The sequence below is a fragment of the Melanerpes formicivorus genome, unplaced genomic scaffold (genome assembly GCF_026170545.1).
Source record: "Melanerpes formicivorus ecotype bairdi unplaced genomic scaffold, bMelFor1.0.p_v2 SCAF_8, whole genome shotgun sequence".
In the NCBI taxonomy this organism is placed as follows: Eukaryota; Metazoa; Chordata; class Aves; order Piciformes; family Picidae; genus Melanerpes; species Melanerpes formicivorus.
In genome coordinates this window covers 17,418,554-17,442,045 of record NW_027142360.1, presented here as the reverse complement: position 1 = coordinate 17,442,045, position 23,492 = coordinate 17,418,554, and the positions used below count along the sequence as shown (strand labels likewise).

General features: G+C 43.6%; 2 protein-coding genes across 6 annotated transcripts in view; one reads left to right on the top strand and one right to left on the bottom strand.

The window, feature by feature from the left end:
* Positions 1 to 9,761, bottom strand: part of TIMP3 (TIMP metallopeptidase inhibitor 3) — a 41,090-nt gene extending 31,329 nt beyond the window's left edge. The window contains exon 1 of the mRNA XM_068142336.1: positions 9,362 to 9,761. Coding sequence (XP_067998437.1) covers positions 9,362 to 9,485 — 124 coding nt within the window. The 5' untranslated portion in view covers positions 9,486 to 9,761. The remainder of the gene's footprint in view (positions 1 to 9,361) is intronic.
* Positions 1 to 23,492, top strand: part of SYN3 (synapsin III) — a 261,375-nt gene that overhangs the window by 161,528 nt on the left and 76,355 nt on the right. The window lies entirely within an intron of this gene.

Here is a 23,492-nt window from a genome sequence, read left to right as displayed (position 1 = left end):
ATGCTAAACAAGGAGACTGTTTCACTCTTAAAGGACTCCATTTTGCCAGGGAAATTAAAGGCAGGAGACCCAGCAACCTCACACTTCAAAAGTTAAAGCAGAGGATCTAGCAGTTGTGCACTTCACAAGGGCTGGTCTAAAGGCTGTTTCATACTGTCACCTCAGTCCCCTTTAATCTGAAATGCGCATTTCTCTAGACCTATGAAAGGCAGGCAGGATATTTATAGCAGTGTCAAAAGGGGCAGGAAGTAGGAAACTGGGGTGGGTGTTTGAAAAGTGTATGAAGGGCTTACAACAGTGGAGGCAGGCTGGAACTCCTTCCCCTGAAAGAAGATGCAGCTGAAGGAGAAGTGCCTGGGGAATAGCTGGTTTTCTACAGATATCCTCTGGCTTTCTCCTCCTTTACCTGCTGCATTCCCAATGCCAGCCATTTCCTGTCTTTCAAAGTCAAGTGGAAGTTTTTAATTCAGTGGTTTTCCTGTCTTGGTATAAGCAAGTACTGGGTTTTTTTTTCCCCCTTATATTTTAACTGTTTGGAGACCAACAACAAAACCTGCTCACTAGAAGGAGAGCTCTTTCTTTACAGCTGACCCAAGAAATTTGAGAAGGCTGATTCAATGTCAGAGGAGCAAGATCTTTGCTTGTTCATGTATTCACTGAGTATGAGAGATTGAACTTGTTGTCTGAACAAATGCTTCAGTGCTCTTCTATAGAAAATTAACAGACTAACATAATGCCAGCAGGTCTCCCTGCAGGCTGCACTGCAGTAACACCCAATACTGAGGGAAACACAGAGAAAAGGAAACAGATGTTGAAGTCCCCATACAGTAATTAGAATGCAGCATGAGGGAGTTAAAATTCATGTCCTTCAGTCTAGGCCAGCAGGAGCTTGGGTCATTCTGAACATGGCCCTGTGGAAAAGTACTCCTGTTTCCTGTGTGCTCTTGTGAGATTTTATTTTATTTTTGTTTTTAATGAACCACCAGGGAGCAAGAAGTAATAACATGTTGCCTTCATGCTGTTGCACCTGGTGCAGCTGTTACTATCTGTGTGAGCAATGTGCAGATTTGAGGCAGTTTGTATCTGCTTTGCTGAAGTAGTGGTGATGGTGCAGGCCAAAAGAAACCTGTGCCTTTTCATGTCAAAGTCAAGGAATTAAGAAGGGAAAATTATTTTCCCTCCAGGGACCCCTACAGGGTCTTTTTTTCATCTTTGGGCCCTTTCACATACCTTTCTTTAGCTCCCCAATAAAATAGTTCCTAGCTCTTAAGAACCAGCAGGGTTACAACGTTCTGAAATGTTAACAACAGATGGGTAACAAAAGAAGATTGTGGATTTTTTTTTATGAGTGTTTATTTTTGTCCAGAATCAATAAGAAGTACGTGTTGAACAATGATGGCTCTGGCATTTGCACACTCTCCTTTTTTTCTCCTGACTGCAGTAGGTCAGGTTGCTACACCATATGTATCAAAAGTACCTTTAGATGACAGGTTACACCTGGCTTAATTTTGTTTGTTTCTCCTGCTACACAATCTGCACCATTTTCCAGCTAAGTTGTACTTTCCTTGTAACTCACCTGGTGAAAATGAAAGGAGCCCAAGCCCTCCACATACACCCATGCAACCTGCACTTTCTGAAGGCCTGTTTGAAGGAAATTTGCATTCATCTGAATGGAGGAATGCAACAGCTTTGCTAGAATCACAGAGAGTCCAGAGTAAAGTGCGTGTGCTCAATGCATAGCCAGTCCACCCAGCCAGGCTTTTTCAAAGCCTAAGCCTTGATTGCTAGTCAGCAATTAATATGCACAGGCTGTTAGACATCAATCAGTATAGCATCAGATTGTTCTCCTGCTTGCAGATTCCCTAAAGCCACATTTATTCTCCTGGCAGGATTAGATCCACCTTGGGCATGTCTGATATAGTTTCAGATGGGGTGGCCTATCACATGTCAGTTAACTATTTCGATTAGCCTGGACAACCTTATCTAGTTCTTCATCAATGCCTCCACATAGACTTCTTTCTCCAGTAACCCTCCACACCCTGTACTGCAAGACTAATCTTTGAAGGGCCTGTGCCACTCCTACAGCTCATAAGTATCTTCTCCCATTAAGCCTGTGCTCATTCTCTTCCCCAACCTGTAATAAAGACATAAACTTTCAGAGTCAAGCCCACTAGTTCCCAACTAGCACAACCCAAGACCTTATCCTGGAGCTGACAATGCCCTGCTAGATATTCTCTCCAAGCACTGCTTTCTGCTGCTTTCTGATGCATTTCAGTCCCAGGAAGGACACCCCAAATCACCTCCTTTCTTCCTAAAATGAAAATGAAATTTTACAGCTGACATTTGATGAGGTTTGATGTTATTTTTTGCATATGTGCCTCTTTGCTATTTAATTTGAGTTTTATTGTCTGTATACTGTTTCCAAGGGCTGCAATTGTCCTTTGGAAAGGTCTAATATAAACACTAGCACGAATCTGGACTATTCACAGTCAACATTTATTTTACCAGCTCACAACTCAAGAGACTTCTATCTTGTTTCCAAAAGACTCCCAGAATCTTTTCTAGCTGACAGTTACTCTGAATAAATAGTCAGGGTTGTGTAAAACTGCTTGCATTTTTATCTTATTAGACACTGTCAGTTAATGCACTAAAACTTTACTCTGGTCACTCAAGGGAACTGCTTCACATTACAGTAGAGGGTTAAGGGTTTTTTTTTAATTACAGTTTTAAGTTCTCTAGTGTTCAGAACATTCATCTTAAACCCCTGAAACAATCAAGTCAAATCAAACTCTGATACAAGATGGTGAAATACTGCTGAGCCTAGTGGCACTGCACCTGCTTTACACAAGGTATTTCCATTCCATACTAATAGCCAGGTCAGATTTTAGATCTTGTATTAGGGGGTGTAAATCCATTTAGCCCACCTTGGTGTCATTTACCCCAGGCCCAGCACCAGCCTAACACTTTCAAATAGCAAGAATTTGAAAATCAGTGGTTAGCCATCTTTTCTCAAGTATTCCTAAGCAAATCCAGTTTAACCTTTGTTTTAAGCAAGGACCTAGCCCATTATGGGCAAACAATGTTGGTAGCAAAATCAGTGGCAAGTAGAGCACTAGTGATTTTGGTATGCTCATTCAATTAGCTGCACTAGAGAAAGAGCTGTAGAATTATTATTAATAAAGCCCTAGCAGTATGCCTTCCTCCTCTATGCTCCAAGTACTTAGACCTTCAGCCCTATTTGCAACAAATGCTACAAAGCTGAGGAAAAGACAATCTTACAACAGTTCCAAATGAGACAGCTGCTCTGATCAAATTTGTCTCAGAGAAAGCTACCTAAGGGGTAGTTAAAGAGCAGTAACAGTCCAATAGTCACATAAGTACACTTTCAAATGGCATGTGGGAGCTCTTCAGAGGTTTAGATGAGCTACAGTAGGCCTTTAATGAACTCTGCATTTGCTTGAAGGCCAAATCTTCCTTTCTTATCTCTTACATTACTATCATTTCACCAGTATAATTGAAGTTGCTTCCAGCTTACAGCACCATGTAAAAGACGGAACCATGCCCTCAAAGTCTACAGCAACAAGCAGTGCATCAGAGCAAAAGTCTCTTCATCTTGAATAATAATTAAAAAAACAAAACAAAATAAAAACCCACCTTGCAATTAAAAGAAAACTCAGTCACACACACTGAAGATATTATGACTGGCCTTGCCTGCTACCTCAAACCAAGATGTTCTCTCCAGTCTACCAGCTCTTACAAACTTTTCCAGAGAGCATCCGGTAGGAGCTTCATTTCATGACAAGACCTCCTACCCAGACCAAACAGGCTCCTTTCTTCAGTGATGTACGCTTGGCTAGGCTACATAAGAGCTCCAAATGGTCTTGGAGCAGTGAAGAATAAGAAATATGACATCAGACAACGTTTTTACATGGAAAAACTAAGTTTTCATTACTTTAAACTTAAGGCTAAGGTGATTCAATGAGTGCTCCTACTAAAGATTCTTGGTCCCACCCACCATGACCATCAGTGGGATTATGCATGAGTGCAGAGATCCATTTCATCAGATTCCAATCCAGTTGCCATAGCTAAGAGACTCTGAAAGAGCAGGACTAACTCTGGTTTGTGTCTTGGAAAACGTGAACTCCACTGAAGCTCAGAATAAACGTGTCGCCTTGTGCCACCTCTGTGACAGTGAAACAATCAAATCTGCTCATCCCAAAACCCAGGTATGAACAAAGCAGGCCATTCCCAACCCCAGATGAAAACTTTTGCTAAATTACAAAATGCTAGTGCTTCACATGGCTGTAGATTACTGTGTTCCCACCAGCCCCCTTCTTCCCAGAAAGAGGAGCAGTTGACAGGTGGAGAGTTCTCAAGAACAGGTGGGAAAGCAGTGAAAATAAGAATGCAACAAATTTCACCACAAAGCAAAGAGCTCTAAGGCTCAAGGTTAAAACATCTGGCTCTCTGCTGGCTCAGAGGTCTTGCTGGAGTTACTTCCTGCAGGAAATCTGGAGTAGCATATGCAATAGTAAAAAGATACCAAAGGAGCCTTACGTAACATTCTGCACTACATTGTCCAAACAGCAATTTCCACTACATTTTTGTTAATAAGTGCTTTTGGAAAAGTGACAAACTCCAGATCCCACAAGGGGAATTCTCTACTCTGCTATGAATTTTAATTAAAAGTAACTAACAAATAACCAGCTTGTATTTTTGCTTCTATTGCATATGGCAGTTCAGTTTAGAATGGCCATCTTTCTGTCAGAAGGCATGACCAGGCACACGGAACACCCTCTTTTACCACAGTTTTTACCCTCGACAATGGAATTCCACAGAGGTTAAACAAATCTCCTCAATTTCTTCCCATGTAAAATGGAATTCAATGCTTCTCAGATTTCCTGCTTCTAAAATGCCTCAAAGGGAAGTTCAGTCTAAAAATGAAACCACATCATTACTTCCTCAACAAAAGTCTGATTCCAAAGCGAGTACAACACTTTTGCAACCATTACCATGGCATGTCACCCAAAAGTCTGGTTTACATCCAACTCAAAGGACTGGTATAATAATTAATTAGACCTGGCTTATTTTAACTTTTAAGTTAATTTGGCAGACCTTCCTTCTCTGCCTTAAGGGATAAGACAGCACATGTGGCCTCACTACGGACCCCAAGGCATAGAATCCATGCTCGAAGTTTCACACATGATCAAGTTGTTCTGCATATCTTTTCTAGCTTATCAGTGAGAAGGTGGAATTATCAATTCAAGAAAAACAGTGAAAGAAAAGGAGCAAGTTTTCAATTAGATGCTTAGACACTGGGCCAAAAGCATGAGCTTCCTCCTCCTTCTCTGTTGTTTCTTGCTCCTCTCATACCGTATTATCAGTTCAAAGGAGGTCAGCCACTGCAGGTGTCATGAACTCAGTACTATGGATACCGCAGGAATGAAGAAATTAATGCTTCTTTAAGCACTGAGGGACTCTAAGAGTTCACCCTCACCTCCCCAAAGCCTGCCAACTCCAACTCAACAAGAGTGGGGTTATTTGGAACAGAGAGGAGCATTGCCCATCAGAATCTTTGTGAAACAGATATTTCTTCCCCCAACACCAACTATCCGTCCTTTGAACTTGGGTAAGAGATAGCTTGTAGTGCCACAGCTCTTTCCTGAAGTATATGCACAAGATGAAAGTGAGACAGGTATCAAGTGGACAGAGTACTTTATTGCTGGGTTGCCTCTCTCTCTTCCCACAACCTCTTTGGTGTTTTGGTTTGGTTTTTTTGTTGATTGGTTGGGGATTTTTTTGGAGGTTTGTTTTCGGTTGGGTGGGTGTGGGGGTTTTGTGGTTTGGTTTGGGTTTTGTTGGTTTTGTTTGGTTTGTGGGGTTTTTTTATTATTATTATTTTTGTGGGGGTTTTGAAGGGGAGGTAAGGCAAAGAGTGGGCCAGGAAGGAGGTGTTTTTCCAAACCTGTGAATGCAACATTCAGCAGCCAAGCTCAAAAGTTCCTGCTGCTCCTGCGAAAAAAGGACAAACAAGCCCTTTTCATGTTAGCTATGTCCAGCTGGAAATGTCACAGCTTTGTCACAATGGAACAAAGCATGCCTGGTGTCTGTTCTTTCAAAAGGTCTCTTAATTCAAACAAAAGAAAAATATTCACATCTGGAAGGGGTCGTAGGCAGGGGGCAGGAGTGGAGGAAGCAAAGTTCAGATGGCAAGTCATAGCAGTTGCTGTTTGTCTAATTATTGTACTGCCTGTTCTGGCACTTATTGATCTAGTTAAAGAAAGAAAGCCAAGAGTTAAAACAGCAATTTTATTATTGATTGACCTCAGAGGGCCAGATAAGACACACCTCTTCACTTCTGTTCCATTCATCATGCTGGAACACTCATGCTGAGTGAAAAGACCCCTTGTGAACAGTCTGGCAGAAGTCCTTTCCCTTCCCTCCCCCTGCCTCCTTTTTTTAATAAGGAAAAAAAATAATTGTTGTGTATGGAGTCCAAGTTTCCTTCAGAAGACCACAACCTCCACTTTCAACTGATGTACATATTGAAATCTTGCCCTTCCCAATGGGTTTATTTGACCATCTGTTTCTGTAAAGATTAAAACCTTCTAATGACTGAAGAGTTGGGAGGCTGTATCAGAACTGAGCCACAGGGAGATCAAAAATTAAATGTCTAGCAAGATCAGATTAAAGGAGAAGAGAATAAACTTGAGAGTAAGACTTCACTGGCTAGGCATGAAAGACCAGCAGTAAAAGTTTTCATTACACTTCTAAGCTAAGTTTTCTCCTTCTTCATAATCCAGTGCTTTTAAAGATGAAAAACCTCTCCTAGGCTGCCACTAGCTAGCTAGTTTCTTGTATTGTTTTAAGAGCTATTTTAAAAAGCTCTTTTCCTCCAGCCCTTACTGCATTGACTCCTCCCTTTTGAGCTGGTATTTTGTCAGGAGTTTCAAGAGCGATAAAAACTTGCTGCCAAGTCCCTTTCTTCCCCACAATGTGTTTTATAACCCAGCGTGTAGTTTAGCCTGTCTAAACACTGCACTAGTACACTGCCATCGGTTTCCATGGAGATGGTTAACTCCTCCAGAGCCAGAAAGCTTCAGTGTACTTTTTGCCTTTTCAGCACATGAAGAACATGACAGCATTTACTAAAATCAGCCTGCAGAAACACCATCACATTTTCCAGACACTTCTAGCAAACTTAAGGATTTACTTTGCTTCTGCCCATTACACAGAACTGTAGTCTTAAGCAAACTTGCATTTAAATCTTCTACTAGGACACTCCTTCCCCTTGCACTTCTCCTTTGCATAGACATGATGTCTGAAAGCATGACAGCCCCACTGACATAAACTTTTTTAAATACCATGTCCTAGAGCAAAGCCAAGGACATAGTATAATGAAGAGTCCTGAACAGAGAAAGGAGAAATGAAGATGACTTCAAACTCAACCAGGCAATCAGAGCAGGAAAGAAAGTTTGTGCCCTAGAGTTTAGAAGCACAGTTCTATGAAACTTCATACTTTACCATAGTCCTGGTCACTTATGCATCTAGCAAATATATGTCAGCATGTATTCATAACAAAAACTTACTTAACACCATTTTAAGAAGTTGAATTAAACTCTAAACTACCCTTAAGCTAACATAATGTGACCTAATCTGAGCATGTAAGTAGTCGCCCCTCTCAAAATCCAGGTGATGAAGCCCACACGCTGTCATCAGCTTTAGCTCTGGACAAATAGGTTCCCAGTCTCACTTTCCCAGAAAGGACACTCTCCCTGGCAGTTGCCACTTAGATGGCACACTCATGGATCCAAACTATGGATTGGCCACAGAACTCTGAACACTGCTGCTTCCCAGAAAAATTCCCCAGTATAAAATTATTTGATAGATATTTTTCAGACTATCATCACTGGAGCAAACTGTAACCTTCTCAGCACTTTTAACATGTTGGAATTTGGGGATTTTTGGCATTCAAGAGCAGATACACTATACAAACCAGACATGGATAACCAGGCATAACTGCAGTTTCTGTGGAAGAGTTAAAGGCAAGCCAGAGATTCCTCCCTTTTTTTTTGGCCAATAAACTTAGCTAACTTGAAAGATTCACTGGCAGGGGTCATAGCAATGGGTGTTCTGCTGTCGTGAGAAATGTTTTCTATCTGACTTCATAGTAATTGCCCAGAAGATTTCTCTGCAGATTCCGCTTGAAGTCAGTATTGTGCGGACACCAGCGCTGCAAAGTTCCCTAACGCCTTTTACACTGTGCTACTAAAACAATTCATGGTTAAACCATCGCAAGGTGCAAGGAGAGTTCACTCATCCAATCCACTCACAGTTGCTGAAGTGACAGCCTGTATTCACTGTTATGTGGACATGTGTCCAGTATTAACTCAAAGGACACCACTTATTGATTTCACATACTTTGCTACAGGACAGTTAGCAAGTATCAACCAACCATATTTGGTTAACCATCCTTGGCTACAAACCAAAGAACTTAAGACCACAGTCTCTATTACCTTCGCAGAGATTCTGGGTGTTTCCCTTGTCCCTTATTTAAAGTTAGTGTAGTGAAGTCCCTGAGGGATGCCAAAACCAGACATCAACCAGAATCCAGTGAAAATGTACCTTCCAAAAAGTGTGCACGTTTATACATCTCCCACGGCTGCAAAGATCACAACACAGCATGCAAAAAGCATGGAGACACTTGCTACCTGCTTCTCCTGAAGTTCTTTCTGAAGTTACTGGTGCAGCACCACAAGCCTTTCTGGGCTGCACCTTCCAACACCAACCATTGCAGGTGGTTTCTTGGCTTGAGAGATCTAGTCCTAATCCCATCTCCTATTATTTGTCACCAGGTTGTGGAAGAAATTTTGTCTGCCCACACCTCCAATTATGTTTCTGTCTTGCTGTAGGAAACAGGCCACTCTTGTAATTACTGATTTCTTTAAAGTATTTCTTGGAGAGGCTGCTGCCACTGTCATGCAACAGGATCTGCCACAACAGCTCACCTTCACTTCCCACCACCCCTGAGAGGTCTGCCACCACACATCTCTCCTCTTAGCACCCCAGATGTATGCAGAGCCATAACCTATCCTGAAAGGTGAAGTCACTCCACACCACTTCAACCTACCCCTCGTCTGTTTTCACTGCTTACTTGTGGTGGCAGCCCAACTGCTGCCCGCACGCACTCTGGGTCCCGCAGAACTTTGCAGACACGCAGGTTTCGCAGCAATGGGACAGGTGCCGCCTGCTCACAAGAGTCTCATCCCTCCTTCACGGTGCCCTCCCAGCCCCAACGGGCAGCTTCACCCCGCGGCGGCTGAAGGGCGAGGAGAAGGCGCCGCCTGCCCGCGGTACTTACCGATGTCGGAGTTGCAGAAAGCGTCCTGCGGGTGGATGGGGACACAAGTGCAAGCCTCCACCACCAAGTCACGCAGGCTCCAGCTGCAGAGGAACACGACGAGGAAGCTCAGCCACGCCGTCATGCTGCCTTCCGAGGTGCCTCCTCACTTCTGCGGAGCGGGAGGGCAGCCGCTGTTTCGTCCGCCTCACTTTATTCTCACTTCTAAGAGCCCACGCTCCGCGATCTGCCTGCCTCCTCACACTGCTCCTCTCACTCTCTCGCTAGCCTCAGCAGCGCAGCTCTCGATCGGTGGGAAGATGCGAGCCCAAGGGCACGGCAAGTCTGCAGCTCCCGGCGGCCGAGGGGTACAGCACGATGCCGAGCTGTGCGAAGCTGCGCTGCACGGCGGCGTCCCGGTACGCGGAGTTATAGCCTCGATCGCGCCCTCTCGGGCTCCGGGGGCGCCGCCGCCCCGGACCAATGGGAGCCCCGCATTACCTCATCGGCGGGAGAGGCCAGCGGACCGGGGCGGGGCCGCGGCTTCAGCGCCTTATACGGAATAGTGCGGGGACCGCGGTGCGGGTGGTGGTGGCGGGGCGCTGAGCCGCTGGCTACCTGCGCCACCGGCCGCTCGAGAAGTCCCCGTCCTCTGCCTGCGTCCCTTCCAGCTGCTCTGAGAAGTTCCCATCCCCCGCTGCTAGTGCCGCCGGGGGAGTTCAGACTATTGAAAAGCTAGTTGTGCCTTCGAGGTATCAGCGAGTTTCTGTCCCACCGCCGTCTGCGGCCCCGAAACGTCCCCCGCCACCCTAGTCTGCACCTGCCTCCGCCTGCCACTCCATTCCGCAGGATAAGAGGCATCTGGAAAACACACACAGGGGTCGGGGTTCGCTTGGAAAGCTCGGGCGGTTTCCCTTGAAAGCTACTCGACTGTCTGCAAGCTGCTTTAAAACTGGAAGAGGTGAAATAGCATGCTAAAACGCTTTCAGAAAGGGACCAGAAAACTCAAGAGGAGTGCTTCGTGTTGCTTCTTTTCCTCTTTTAATAGGCTGTGAAAAGAGGATGGAGGAAAAGAAGGACAAGACCTAGCTGAACTGTAAACCAGGATTTCATCCTGTGGTTTTTAATCCTGCTCAAATGCTCTTTCTTCCCCTGTCACCCCACCACCATTACTTCCTCTTCTCAGGGCTTTGGGTCAGAAAAGGATCAGAAACTAAGACCAAGCTGGAAAAAGCAGTGTCGTAGCTACCCGGGCACTCCCAACATTTAATCTCAAAGTGTATTTTAGCAGTGCAGCTTTAGTGGAATTTACAGAAAAGTCCTGTTTGTTTTGTTTTCCCTTATCCCCTTCTGGAACCGTAAATGTCTATCAGCTGTAGAAATGTAAATGTTATAGAAGAGCTGGGACCTTAAGGAAGCAGACTGCCAGCTGCAAGATACAGACAGCCTTATTATCCTGCAAAGGAGACTGAGGAGTGATTAATCACAGTATCAAACCAGTATATATAATGTCAGAGTACTTTCCACGGGGTTTACAAGACTTAAGCATGTCTAGTTATAAATTATGCTGGTATTAAAGGCCAGGGACCAGCTGTCCTAAATTTCTAAATAGTCAGCTAAGTCCTTAGATTTATAATTCTGCTCCATCTGGGTGAAGCACAGCCTGCCTACACCTTTTCTTTAATCATACCATCCATATAAAATGCAAGCCTCCAGTCATACGAAACACAGGCACTTACATGAAGCATCAGTACACAAAACTTCCAGATGGGTGTTGCTAGTAGAGATCAAGGTTACAGTGCTACCAGTAGGAAGCCCTTGCTGTGATACAGACAACCTGTGTGACAGCTTTGTCTCACTGTGATTCAAATCCCATTCTATAAAAAAGGGATAATAGTGATGAGAGCTTCTCAGGAATGTGTATTAGTGAGCACACTCTGAAAACTGGATGGTGTTGAGGTGATAACGGGTCATATAAATATATATATATGTATATATATAAAACATATAAGGCAGGGTATTAAGCAGGAGATTTCATTATTTCATTTAGGTAAGTTAGTGTCTGAATTGTTTGACCCTAAGTTGCAGTATGAAAAACCCTATGCAAAAAGCTCCTTAGGTGCTTGGACTGTTTGCTCAGGGTACTACAGCTGGAGCTGAACCCTTCAGATTGAACTGTCACTCATTCTCACTGGATGTAAACAAGGAATGACTCCACTGCTCTCAACAGAGTAATGCATAAGAAAAATGAGGTGTGTCTGGCACTTTCATTTTTTGTTTTGTTGTTGTAAAAAGTCTGATATCACCAACTTCATGATGCACCTGGTCTATCAACAGCTCAGATCAGTACCAGAGAGAAGTGGAATTATTCCATAACCTGACACTGGCGTAAATAAGAGTGAGTTTGGCCCACACACAACTTGATTATAATCACACTTCCAGCACCACCTCCCTTCACTCTCTGGCCAAGTAACTCCTCTGAGTATATTTCTTCATTTCTCTAATAGCAACTTTCTTGTGTGTTCTAGGACTAGCAAGCTGAATGCTTTGTAATAAGCCTTAAAGATGCTGGGTGCTGTGTGAATGCTCAGTGATGAGAATACACAGATGCAGGACACACAGAGAGGAGATTTAAAAACAAACCCTTCCATCATCTTCTCAGTTTCCGAATAGGCAGAGGAAGGAGGCTAGAAGTCACTGAAGTTACACAGGCCCATTCAAGTCACAGAAGTGTGACCAACTAAGCTTTTTAAAGACCAAGCTTGTGTTGATTACAAGAACTAGTTCACTTTCCAGATACACCCCAGAGGAGCCATCTGCCATTACTTTTTGGGATGAAAAGGAGTGCCATAGCTTGTTGCAGGGTCAAGGCACTTCTATTTGGAAGGGATTGTGTGCAGGCCATGTGGATAGGCTTACCTTTCTTTTATACCACTATTTGATGGGTGATCCAGAATTGGTTTTAATGCATGTATTGGCATTGCCTGGAGTGCTCAGTTAGGGCTTAGCAGATTTACCTGCTTTTTGGATTCTTATATACTTGTATATATACCTATATACAAGTGATTAACTTCTCCATAGTAGTAGGGATGCAGGGTTTTGAGTCAGGACTGGGTACTGTATAATAATAATAATAATAATAATAGTAGTAATAATAATAATATACCACTTAAAGGGTGCATTTCATACACAGAAACCAGAGTGCAAACAGTACTCAGGAAAACTCACTCTGTCCAGTGCCCTGCTGGGAGGCCTTGGTTAAATCATTTAAGCTGCCTATACATTCATTGTATCATCTGTAAATAGAGATATCATATATTATCCTCTCTTAATATGTATTAGATATTCAGAGAGACTTACCAATACAGTCCACTCTGGAAGAGCCAGGCTGGGACTCTGAGTGTTTATATGAGAAAATGTTGATAATGTCAACACAGAAAGTCAGTGAAGGTACTGAAAGGGGAACTCATTATATGAGTTCCTGCTCTATGCCCTGTCTTCATGGGAGAAACTGCAAAGGGATAAATAAAAACTATCAGACTCTCAGCCTTATATGACCATTAAAAAAAATCATATCAGAGAAAGAAAGAGGAAATAAAGACCTTGATCTTCATATGAGAAAACTAGAGTTCACATTTGGTTAATGTCACCAAATAAAGAAATCTGTGTAATTCCAGTCCTCCACCAAGAACATGCTGTTGAACACAATTAAGGATCTCTATGCTTTATCAAGCAGCCACACGACTTCATGCTGTGATCGTGTCGGATCCCACAAGCTAAGCATGTCTGGGCTGGGTCAATAGTTGGTGTGAAAATTCCCAGGGAAACCATGTCCTGCAGGTGTTGTTGACTGAGCAAAAGTGGCCTCCCCTCCATTCCCTATGAATGTGCGGAGACAGTGCTAGGGGGCACTGCGCTGCAAGAGATCGTTGCGTTTCCCTCCCGTGAAGCTAGATTCCTCGCAACATCTAAAGATCTGACCCTTTGGAAAAGGAAAGATGTGAAGTTGGGTGTCTCAGTTACATTTCAGGAGAGAGAACTACCTTATGCTTCCACAGATATTCACCACAATTTACCACAGGAGCATATTAACAACATCATTTTCCTTCCACAAGTCCCAGAGCTAGCTGCAGAGACTAAGATAAAAGCACTTTGGGATATTCCTTCAAGAGGCATAAGATGTTGCTGTAAATGAACTAAAGACATATTTGCTTCCTTTCTGATCAGATTTCTTTGTAAGGGATGCCAGCTGTTTCAGAACAGACAAAAGCATCTGCATGTAAGTACTACAGAAGGGGCTTCACCAAACTACAGGAACTGCTGGCCAAAGAGAGGGAGAGAAGGAGGGCAGGAAGGAAGGAAAGAAGGAAGGGAAAAAACCCAGTACTACCACTAGCAGCAGAAAAGAAATCCCTGACACATGTAGTGGCTGAACACTCCAGTTCATCACCGGACCTCAGCTGGCTGAAACTGACTATGTCATGAATGAAGTCAGAAGATTTCAGCCTGCAGTGTGAATGCTCCTGCCATCTCCTTAACAATATAGTCATTTTAAAAGCTTCAGAAGTATGGGCACTTTTCCCACTTGAACTTTTTAACAGTAACTTGGCTTGATTTAGAGTCCTGCCATTATTCTAAATTATCCACCTGACAAGTTGCTCAGAAGCCGCCTTTTGTCCTAAAAACTCTCCTTGAAGTTGATGATTCTCATATTTTTACATGAGCTCAGCATCCTACCCTCTGGGAAATATCATTGTTTTTTCCTCTTTTATGCAACAGGTGGGAAAGGGTAGGTGTGTTTTGAGCTGATGTCCTTTTTTTTGACAGTACCCCCATGCCATCTCACAGAGAGGTCATGAGTTGCATCACAGTATCACAGTATCACCAAGGTTGGAAGAGACCTCGAGGATCATCGAGTCCAAACTGTCACCATAGACCTCATGACTAGACCATGGCACCAAGTGCCACGTCCAGTCTCCTTTTGAACACTTCGAGGGATGGTGACTCCACCAACTCCTCGGGCAGCCCATTCCAATGACCCATGACTCTCTCGGTGAAGAACTTTCTCCTCACCTCGAGCCTGAACTTCCCCTGGCGCAGCTTGAGACTGTGTCCCCTTGTTCTGGTGCTGGTTGCCTGGGAGAAGAGACCAACCCCTTCCTGGCTACAACCACCCTTCAGGTAGTTGTAGAGGGCAATGAGGTCCCCCCTGAGCCTCCTCTTCTCCAGGCTAAAGATTCTGTTTCCTAATTATCTGTTTCTTTTTTTCAGAATGTCTTTTTTATTTTTCCTGAGACTGTCCCTTGAGAATATTGTTTTGTTTAAAAATGTTTGTGTTTGCTATGATTTATAAGTGTGAAAAAGGTTGGAAAATCTCCACCTCTGTTCGTTCCCCCCATTTTATCAGTGAACTTCATATGCTGCTTAAAATATGAGGACTCTATCTTCAAAAAATGTCTTTGATTCTATAAATACATATGAAAAAGAAAAAGAATTCATTTGATCTCTTTCTCTGAGGCTGCAAAGGAATTGCGTCACCTTCCTGTCTGCAAGCCAGACATAGGTAACACTCTATCCCATTCCCAAGCTTTTAATTAGAGATACACCATTAAACCTTCATCAGCTCTAACTCTCTTATACTGTGTTCAGTCTTCAAGGATCCTTTACAGTTTTTGCATACCAAGAGGACCCAGCCCAGGAGCAGACCATAAGCACCATGTGTCTCCAGGACTGTAGAATATGAAGTCATCCTCTCAGTAGTGTGAGGATCCTCCAATCAGGCTATGATGTGGCATCAGCTGCAGAAAGGCAACCAGGAAATATCTTTTAACAGCCTTATCACGTTTAAATGTTTCCTGCACATGACTGCGCTCTTTGGCCCCAATCCAGCAAAACACTAAGGCACATGTTCAACTTTAAGCACACAAAATGTTCTCCTGAAGTCAACAGGACCATTTGCATGGACAAAGTTAAATATAAGCTTAAGAGCATTTCTGGATCGGGGCCAAAGGGCTCAGTACCATGCAGGGTTCAAGCCAGTAGGCTGTGATTAGATGGTCTGACAGAGCTTGGGGGGAGTACACAATGTGATTTGCTTGGCTCTACCTGCCTGTGCGTCATTCCAAGCAATTAATTTTCTCTCATTTCTGTTTATTATGAGTTTTCCACATTTCTCTTGCTTTGCTTTCATGCTGCTGTAGCCATTTCCATACTAAAGTTTTTTTTCTTTTTTAAACCCTTCTAAACTGCATCAATAGCTTTAAGTGACTGAACAAAGAGATTTCAAATAGATGAGGTGCTTCAAATGGTAATAAGAGCTGGTGTTCCCAGAGCTTTGGAAGCTCACACTAAGCAGAGAAGAGAGTGAGAGCGATTGAAAATCACTTTTCTGTTGTTCCTTTGTATGAACTGGTTTCTGGCTTATGCAATGCACAGTAATTAAAATGACTGGAATGCCTCACATTTTTAAGAGAGCTTTAAAGCAGCTCTACGGCATTGTGGCCCACAGAGTTCATGAGCAGATAGTGCCTGCCATCAAGGTTTGATGCTTCTATCAGTCTAACTTGAAGAAGACAGTGTCTCTGTAGAGGCCTTGGGTAGGAGATAGAAGAAGGAGGGCTAGACACAGTCACATCTGCTCCCTGCACTGGCTTCATGAGCAGATCTGGGGCAACCCTTCCTCTTGCTGAGGTGAGAGCCTAAAGGTTGCTGTGGTCATCAGCGATCTCATTGCTTTCATTGTAGCCTTAATGTTCTGCCCACATTCAAGTGTGGGATAGAATTTGCATGTCCTCTTTCTCACTATTATATCAGTTACTCATAGTGCCTCCTTCTGTACAGGAAATGTGTCTTTCTGTGGCAGAGGGTTTACATTTAAGTACTGGCCACTGCAGTTGCTGGATGTATTTGTGGGGGTCCAAACAGTTCCCTGATGTTTGGCAAACAGACCAGGAGCCTGGCAGGCTGGCAAGTCTCTCTGCTCACAGCGAGTGGCTTTCCCTGTGATGATGCTTACTATGCTCGGCAGTGGTAAGGAAGTATCTTGCTGCTTTTAAGTCCTCCTGGCACAGTCCAGAATTTAGTTTTCCTGTTTTCCATTTTTGTCATTGAGGGTGGTTGGCTGCTGCATCTGTGGTCTTCTCACAAGAGTTGGTCTGGATTCTCACAGTGAAAAACAGCCACAGCTGAACACAGCCTCTCCTGGGAGGGGAGCTGTCTGGCTCAAGGATATGACCTTTTGGGCATGATGAGTGACCAGATCCTTCTCCCTTCACCTCTCTGCCTCTCACCAGCCTTCTGAGAACATGGACTGAACCTGCTTCCTCATCTTCTAGCGTAATCTTTCTACCCTTCTACACATCAGAAGGCACTGTCATAATACAGTGCTCTTCTTAGCTCTGTGTGAGTGTTTGGATGTTGAGAAAGATCCCAGACAGAAGACAATAATCCTGTATCTCTTTGACCATCCTGAGGCTAGCAGAGCTACAGTGCATCCATATGCTTTAGGCCAGCTAGTCCCTAGTGTGTGCCACTGGTTTTAAAGCATATTAGAATATTATGAAATAATCACACCTGTGAAAAGCAGAAAGTGCAGCACCAGAGGGCTGGCATTCCTCTTTCTGTTATATTAATGAGACAGTCGAGACAGTGCCAGGTCTGAAGGAAGGTCTTCTCTTTACCTGCAGAACAGGTGCAGCATCAGGAAAAATGGCTGTTTCTGGCCTCTTCCTGCACAACTTGCAAAAACTTCCTGCAAGAATAAGCCAGCCACCTCAACCCCATTAGCCAGCTCTTACTTGTTTCTCATCTGAAACTCCACATAAAGGTGGCAGTGACAAGAATAGGCTCTAATGATGAGTACAACAATGTCCCAGCAGGGAACAAACTCAGCAGTTCCTGTCATGCCTGTCTGTACATGTGTGTCAAAAGTGAGAAGCAGTTCTTCTGTGGACATTCCAAGAGAGACCATTGCCTTGGCACAGGATATTTTTTTTAAATCCATATTGACTTTTTCAATGCTTTCATTCCAACTCAGCACAGTATTCTAAACAGCAGCTGACTGCTCACTTACAGCAGGTCCTTCCCCCCCGCAGACTCAAGGATCCAACCAGCAGAAGCTGGGGGATTTCTAATGTGAGATTTCAAGGACAGGTCTTTTGTCTTTTCCAGAGCAAAAGGCAGCACTTCTCTTTCCTCCCTCTTTTGGAATTTTTCTCCATAAATCTCAGCATACATTGTGAGACAAAAGATAAGGAGATGGTGGATCTGCAGCCTGGTGTGAAGACTCAGTCATTTGTTCATTCTATTGCTCTTCTCAGATGAAGAGCTATACATTGACCAATGACCTTTTCAGGTTGGCAGTGTGAGTTCCACACCTAATGTATTAACATCAGGAGTGAAAAGATCAGTGTTTGGCTTAGCATGGATGTGTGAAAACAACATTTTTTTTCTCCACTGAAGACAGAGGGAACAGTCTACAGGCCCTGTTTCCCTTTAATCTGAAGGCTCTGAACTACCCCTGAGTTGTGTGCTCCTGAGGGATGTTTCAGAGGCGGGCAGAGAAGTATGGAAAGACATCACAGTGTAATTACAGAACCTTTCTGTTCATTTAGCAAAGTAACCTTTGATTTCATTGTGAGTGATAATGGTTATTGTGCAGCAAGAGTTAATCTGTAACTATATACAGCTTCCCTGGAAATGAGTTCCTAGAGAATGCAAGAGCATTTCCTTCTCCTCCTTACGGAGCCAGAACTTAGCTCCTTAACTTACACAATGCCTCCAGCTCTTCTAAGGTGTTTCCACAAGTATCAATGTGAGTACTTGAAACAGTAATTTTTTTTGCCCCTGAAAGTACAATCTGGAGGACAGGCAGACATAGCCCTTCAGTTTTATGAAAAGAAAAGAAAAGAAAAGAAAAGAAAAGAAAAGAAAAGAAAAGAAAAGAAAAGAAAAGAAAAGAAAAGAAAAGAAAAGAAAAGAAAAGAAAAGAAAAGAAAAGAAAAGAAAAGAAAAGAAAAGAAAAGAAAAGAAAAGAAAAGAAAAGAAAAGAAAAGAAAAGAAAAGAAAAGAAAAGAGAAAAGAAAGGAAAAGAGAAAAGAAAAAAGGAAAGAAAAGGAAAGAAAAGGAAAGAAAAGGAAAGAAAAGGAAAGAAAAGAAAAGAAAAAAAGGAAAGAAAAGGAAATAGGAAAAAGGGAAAGGAAATAGGAAAAAGGGAAAGGAAATAGGAAAAAGGGAAAGGAAAAGGAAAGGAAAGGAAAGGAAAGGAAAGGAAAGGAAAGGAAAGGAAAGGAAAGGAAAGGAAAGGAAAGGAAAGGAAAGGAAAGGAAAGGAAAGGAAAGGAAAGGAAAGGAAAGGAAAGGAAAGGAAAGGAAAGGAAAGGAAAGGAAAGGAAAGGAAAGGAAAGGAAAGGAAAGGAAAGGAAAGGAAAGGAAAGGAAAGGAAAGGAAAGGAAAGGAAAGGAAAGGAAAGGAAAGGAAAGGAAAGGAAAGGGGAAAAAGGAAAGAAAAGAAAAGAAAAGAAGATAAAAGAAAAGAACCCTCTTACTCTGTCAGGCATTTCTGGGAAGGAAGAGGGAAGGCAGCTTTTAAAGCCATGCCAATGGCTGAATGTAGCAGATAGTTCTCCAAGGTTTCCCTTAATCAGATTGTGCAGAAGATAGGCTGTTTCTGTAATTCACTCCATGGCTTATTCTAAGGCCATATGCTCTGGTCATGTGAAGATTTACAGTCTCAAATTTACTGGCCTCAGAGAATCTAAAAGACTTATGCAAGAAAACATGTTCTTTGATAACTGAGGCCTCACACAGCCATGCTTTCTAAAGACTGCTTCTAACTCTATATATGGCCCCTCTAGGGCTTTGTAAGCCCTTCTGGGGAAGAGCGAAGGGGAGAAGAAGGGGGGGCTGCTGATCATTGCCATATGTGAGAAGCATCCCTCTCTGCATGTGAGTGTGACATCCATGTTGTCACAGAGGCTCGGCTCTGTATAGCCCCTCTGTTTCCTGTTTCCAGTCAGCATCTTGCTGGTGGAGCAGGAATTCCGTACCACTCTGTACTGCAGTTACAAAAGAGAAAATGATGGCCAGCGAAGGGGGAAGGGGTAGGGGAAATCCTTCTAAATAGCCATATAGGATGTCTGGGCAGGGATGTGAGCCAGGAGTCCTCAGAGGCACTAGAATAAGTGGGAGTTTGCCAAACAACCATTTTCTTTCTTTGACCAGTGTTCCTCAGAGACCTCAGTATTCCAGTTCTCAGAGCTAATTTTAGCTGTTTGTGGTTGGCCCGTTCCTAGTGTCCCTTTCCTATCTTTCACACACACTGAACCTTGGGATACTCTCTGTGGGCTGACAAATGACGTGAAAACCTCCAATCTGCAGGTCAAGTATACAAAAAAACATGAAGTGGGATCAGGAAACTGGAAGCATAATTTGCTTTTTTCCAAATAAGGGAGACAAATTCATATTAGAAGTTCTTAGCATACCAAGTTTGTGAGGTGTTTTTTTTAAAGCACATGGGGGGAATGACTTATTCTTGAAAATTTTATGATAACCACCAGAGATGTTATCATCCCATGGACACTGCCTTTCCTATGCAGACTGTGACCAACATGCTTTCGTTATTTATTGGCATTGCTCTTCTGTAGGAAAACCAAAACCACATTGTCCCAGACACTGTACTAATATATAACAGGCAGAGAGAGTCCCTGACAAAGGGCATAGAGTACATGTTAGAGGGGGTTCAAAATGAACACAGTGGCGGTAAAGCTGTGGTGCCAGGAGCAAAGGAGCTTGCAGCATGTGACAGTCATAGTGCAGATGCCATAGTCATGGAGGTCTGAATCTTATCTGCTTTACACTGCTGTGACAATTTTATGTCAATTCATTATCTTCCACAAAAATTTGCTCAGCAGTCTGTGATGCATCTGATGTCCAGAGGCACCACAGGGTACAAAAGGAAGGTAAAAAGTGTAGTACTCCTCCTGTTTTCCAGAAATGTGGGCAATGGGTGGCATTTTAATTTCCCCACATTTCTTGTGGATTCCCTCTCTCCTTCTCTCCACATCCAAATCTGTTTGAGGATGCTCTGCAGCCCCAAAGTGTATGCTCAGAGACACGTGTGTGGGCCTGAGGACAGTAAAATGGCATATGGATCCTTAGGGAATTTGGAAGAGATGCTGGTTCTGTTCTGTTAGAAAACCAAGTCCAGAGCCTGGAAATCAGATCAGGAACTTTATTTTTAGTTGACAGATTCAAGAAGGCTTCAAACTAGGTGAGGAATCCTGGGAAGCTGTTTAGGAGGAGAAAAATACAGCTATGGCCCTCAAGGACAGAAGAGCACTATTTCTTGAGCTGACAGAGGGCAGATTTGTGTTATTAATTGGGCAGACAGCCCTGGACTGGAAATAAAAGACTGACTAGAAAATCTTGGACAAGACTGCCTATAGCACTCTGCTCTAGCTGCCAGGTAGCAGTCAGTCTGCATATAAGACAGACCTAATGAGTTGCCCATTGCTCTTCCTTGGGCCTGCAGGTGTTTCCCAGGTGAGGCTATGCTGCACAAGGGGCTATTTTCTACTCTACAAAGATCCAGCCAGGACACTGCAGTCAGCATCACTATTAGCAGAGGCACAGACAGGCTGCTTGTAGTAGCTTCAGACCAGCCTTGAGCAGAGAATATGGGGGGGGGGACAGGAGCTATATCATACTGTCTTTGGCTTCCCACAGATTCCTGGGAGCTCTGCTGATTGCTGAAGATTCCCTTTATTTTTAAGAGCAGTGTTGGCAGCTTGTTTAACTTTCAGATGGAGATAAGTCCTCTCCAAACCGAAGGACTGGATGGAGAGAGCCTTCCCCCCATACACACACACACCCCATCTACAGGTTTTCCTAATAATCCCTGGGCAGATGAACGCAGTCATGTGAGTTCTTGAAACTCTATCTGCTTTGGAGGAGCAGTAGGTGTGGTGCTGTGGACGTAGCCAGATGTATTTGTTGCCCTTCACAGAAAAGCTCACAGTCCTCCAAAGACTGAATATCAACAAAATCCTTCCTGTGGGGACTTCCAGCTCTGCCCAAGCCAGCTGTAAATTCCTTTGAGGCTGCAACTAAGAAAACTGGAATCCTGGGAGGACCTTGGTAAACTCCCAAAACCATTTCCACTGAACCTTCCCAAAAATACAGCTTCTCTGAACCAAGAATGTGAGCTCTTTAACAATGGCAAAGCTGAAGTCCTAAACCATTGACACTAACTAATATTAGCTCATTACTTCTTTGCACTCTGTCTTGTCTTGTCCCCCCTGGGAGACAGAATGTCTTTTTGTTCCATTTTTGTGTAGCACCTGGCACATTATTATTGATGATGGGTTGATTATTTTGGAGTGAATAATCATGAAGCATCTGACTTAGCACAGCAAAGCTAATGGCTGCTTCAGCCAAAAAAAATGGCTGAGAAGGGAAGAAAACAGAAACTAGCATATGAATTGTGCACTGGAGCAAAAGCCATGTACTGGTAGAGAGTGGCTAAATCAGGGGATGGCAGAAAGGTAGCTACATGTGCAGGGAACTCCTCAGGCAGTCCCAACAAACAAAGCTGGAAGAAGGTACAGTTCTTCAAACCCAGAACAGCTGATCGCCCTGACCACAGAACCTACCAGCTGCCTCCTCACTTGTCAGACCTTGTATTTTTGCACTCGCTCCTTCACCATCTGTTTATCCTTTTAAAGGGAGTGGTGCTGACCAGTTGTCACACTCTGCATGAACCAGTTGAAAAGTTTGGCTCTCCTACCATGACAGGTTTCCTGCACATTTTTTGTGACTTCCTTGCATGATACAATTTCTTTTCTGAACATTTTGCAAACTTTGCCTTTTAAAGGCAGCGGTTCTGGAGGGATGTGATACCTCTTGGAACAAATACATTCCCCAAAAGCCTTCCTCATGATGTTGTGTCCCCACATGCCAACACTCATCCCTCCAAGGATGGAAAATGAAACCCAGGACTCTCTCCTCTGCCTGTAGTGTCTCCAAAGCAGTAAAGTCTCCAGCCAGCAGCCAGCCCAAATCGCCACCAACATGCCAGGAAGGGCATGTCACGGGTGGGAAGGAAGAGTGGCTGCACCACATTGTGTTCCAGGCACATTTAGTTGGCACATGTTCCCTAAGAGACTACTGGATGCTGACATATGTGTAGGGCAGCTTCTGGGCTACTTCCCCTTACACTGATAGCAGTAAATCAAAATGATGCAGCTGCAGCCACCTTCTAGGAGCATTGTTCCTTCATATTGCTTAGTCTGAGTGGGGGAGGGAACCTTAGCTGTACATCACACCACTTGTATACACCAGCTTCTGTGCCTCTTCCTAGCTACCAAAGTAGAGAGTGAATATTCCAGTGAAATCTTCCCACCAGCATGAAGACAAGAGACAAAGAACAGCCAAATGGTTTGCAGTGCTCACATCTAGCCTTGCTTCTGAAACTAGGCCCACAGACTGAGATGAATTCATTTGTGCTTACATGAAATACACACAAGCACTGAAGGGGGAAAGGCTGTCAGGGCTGTTCACAGCTCTAAAGCAGCACTTTGACGAGGCTGGTCCTTTTTTTTTCTTCTTTGTTTTTATTTTCCCAGATGAGAAGTTGGTCAACACCACCCCTAAACTCACCTCCACCCCCAAACAGCTGTTTTGCCAAAGGGTGGAGAAGCAGATCTCCTGACTGAGGGTGGAGCACTTTGAAGGAGAGGAAAGTAGTGACTTCACTTTTTATTAAGTAATAGCAGAGTAGGGTGTGCGTCACTGAAAAACAAGACTTTGGGTGGAGGCAAAGGCTCTCTGTAGCATTTCATGCATGGAGCCTTCCACTGTGTGGGAAACAAGCAGAATACACCATCTGAAGAAGGAATTCAGAAAGTCAAGGATGCAGTAGGTCAGACACCACATAATCTCATTTAAGGGGAGCAAAGAAGAGCACCAAGGTGAAAGGCAAAGGTAGTTTGGGCTGGACTTCAGGAGACACTTTCCTCTGGCAGGTATAGAGAAGCATGGGAATAGGTTAAGTCCATGTGAATGGAATAATGTGGGAATGCATTCAAATTTATTAGAATAAAATTGGAGCAAAAGAGCAGGACAGATACAGCACTGCATCCAGCCCTTGTCCAGGGT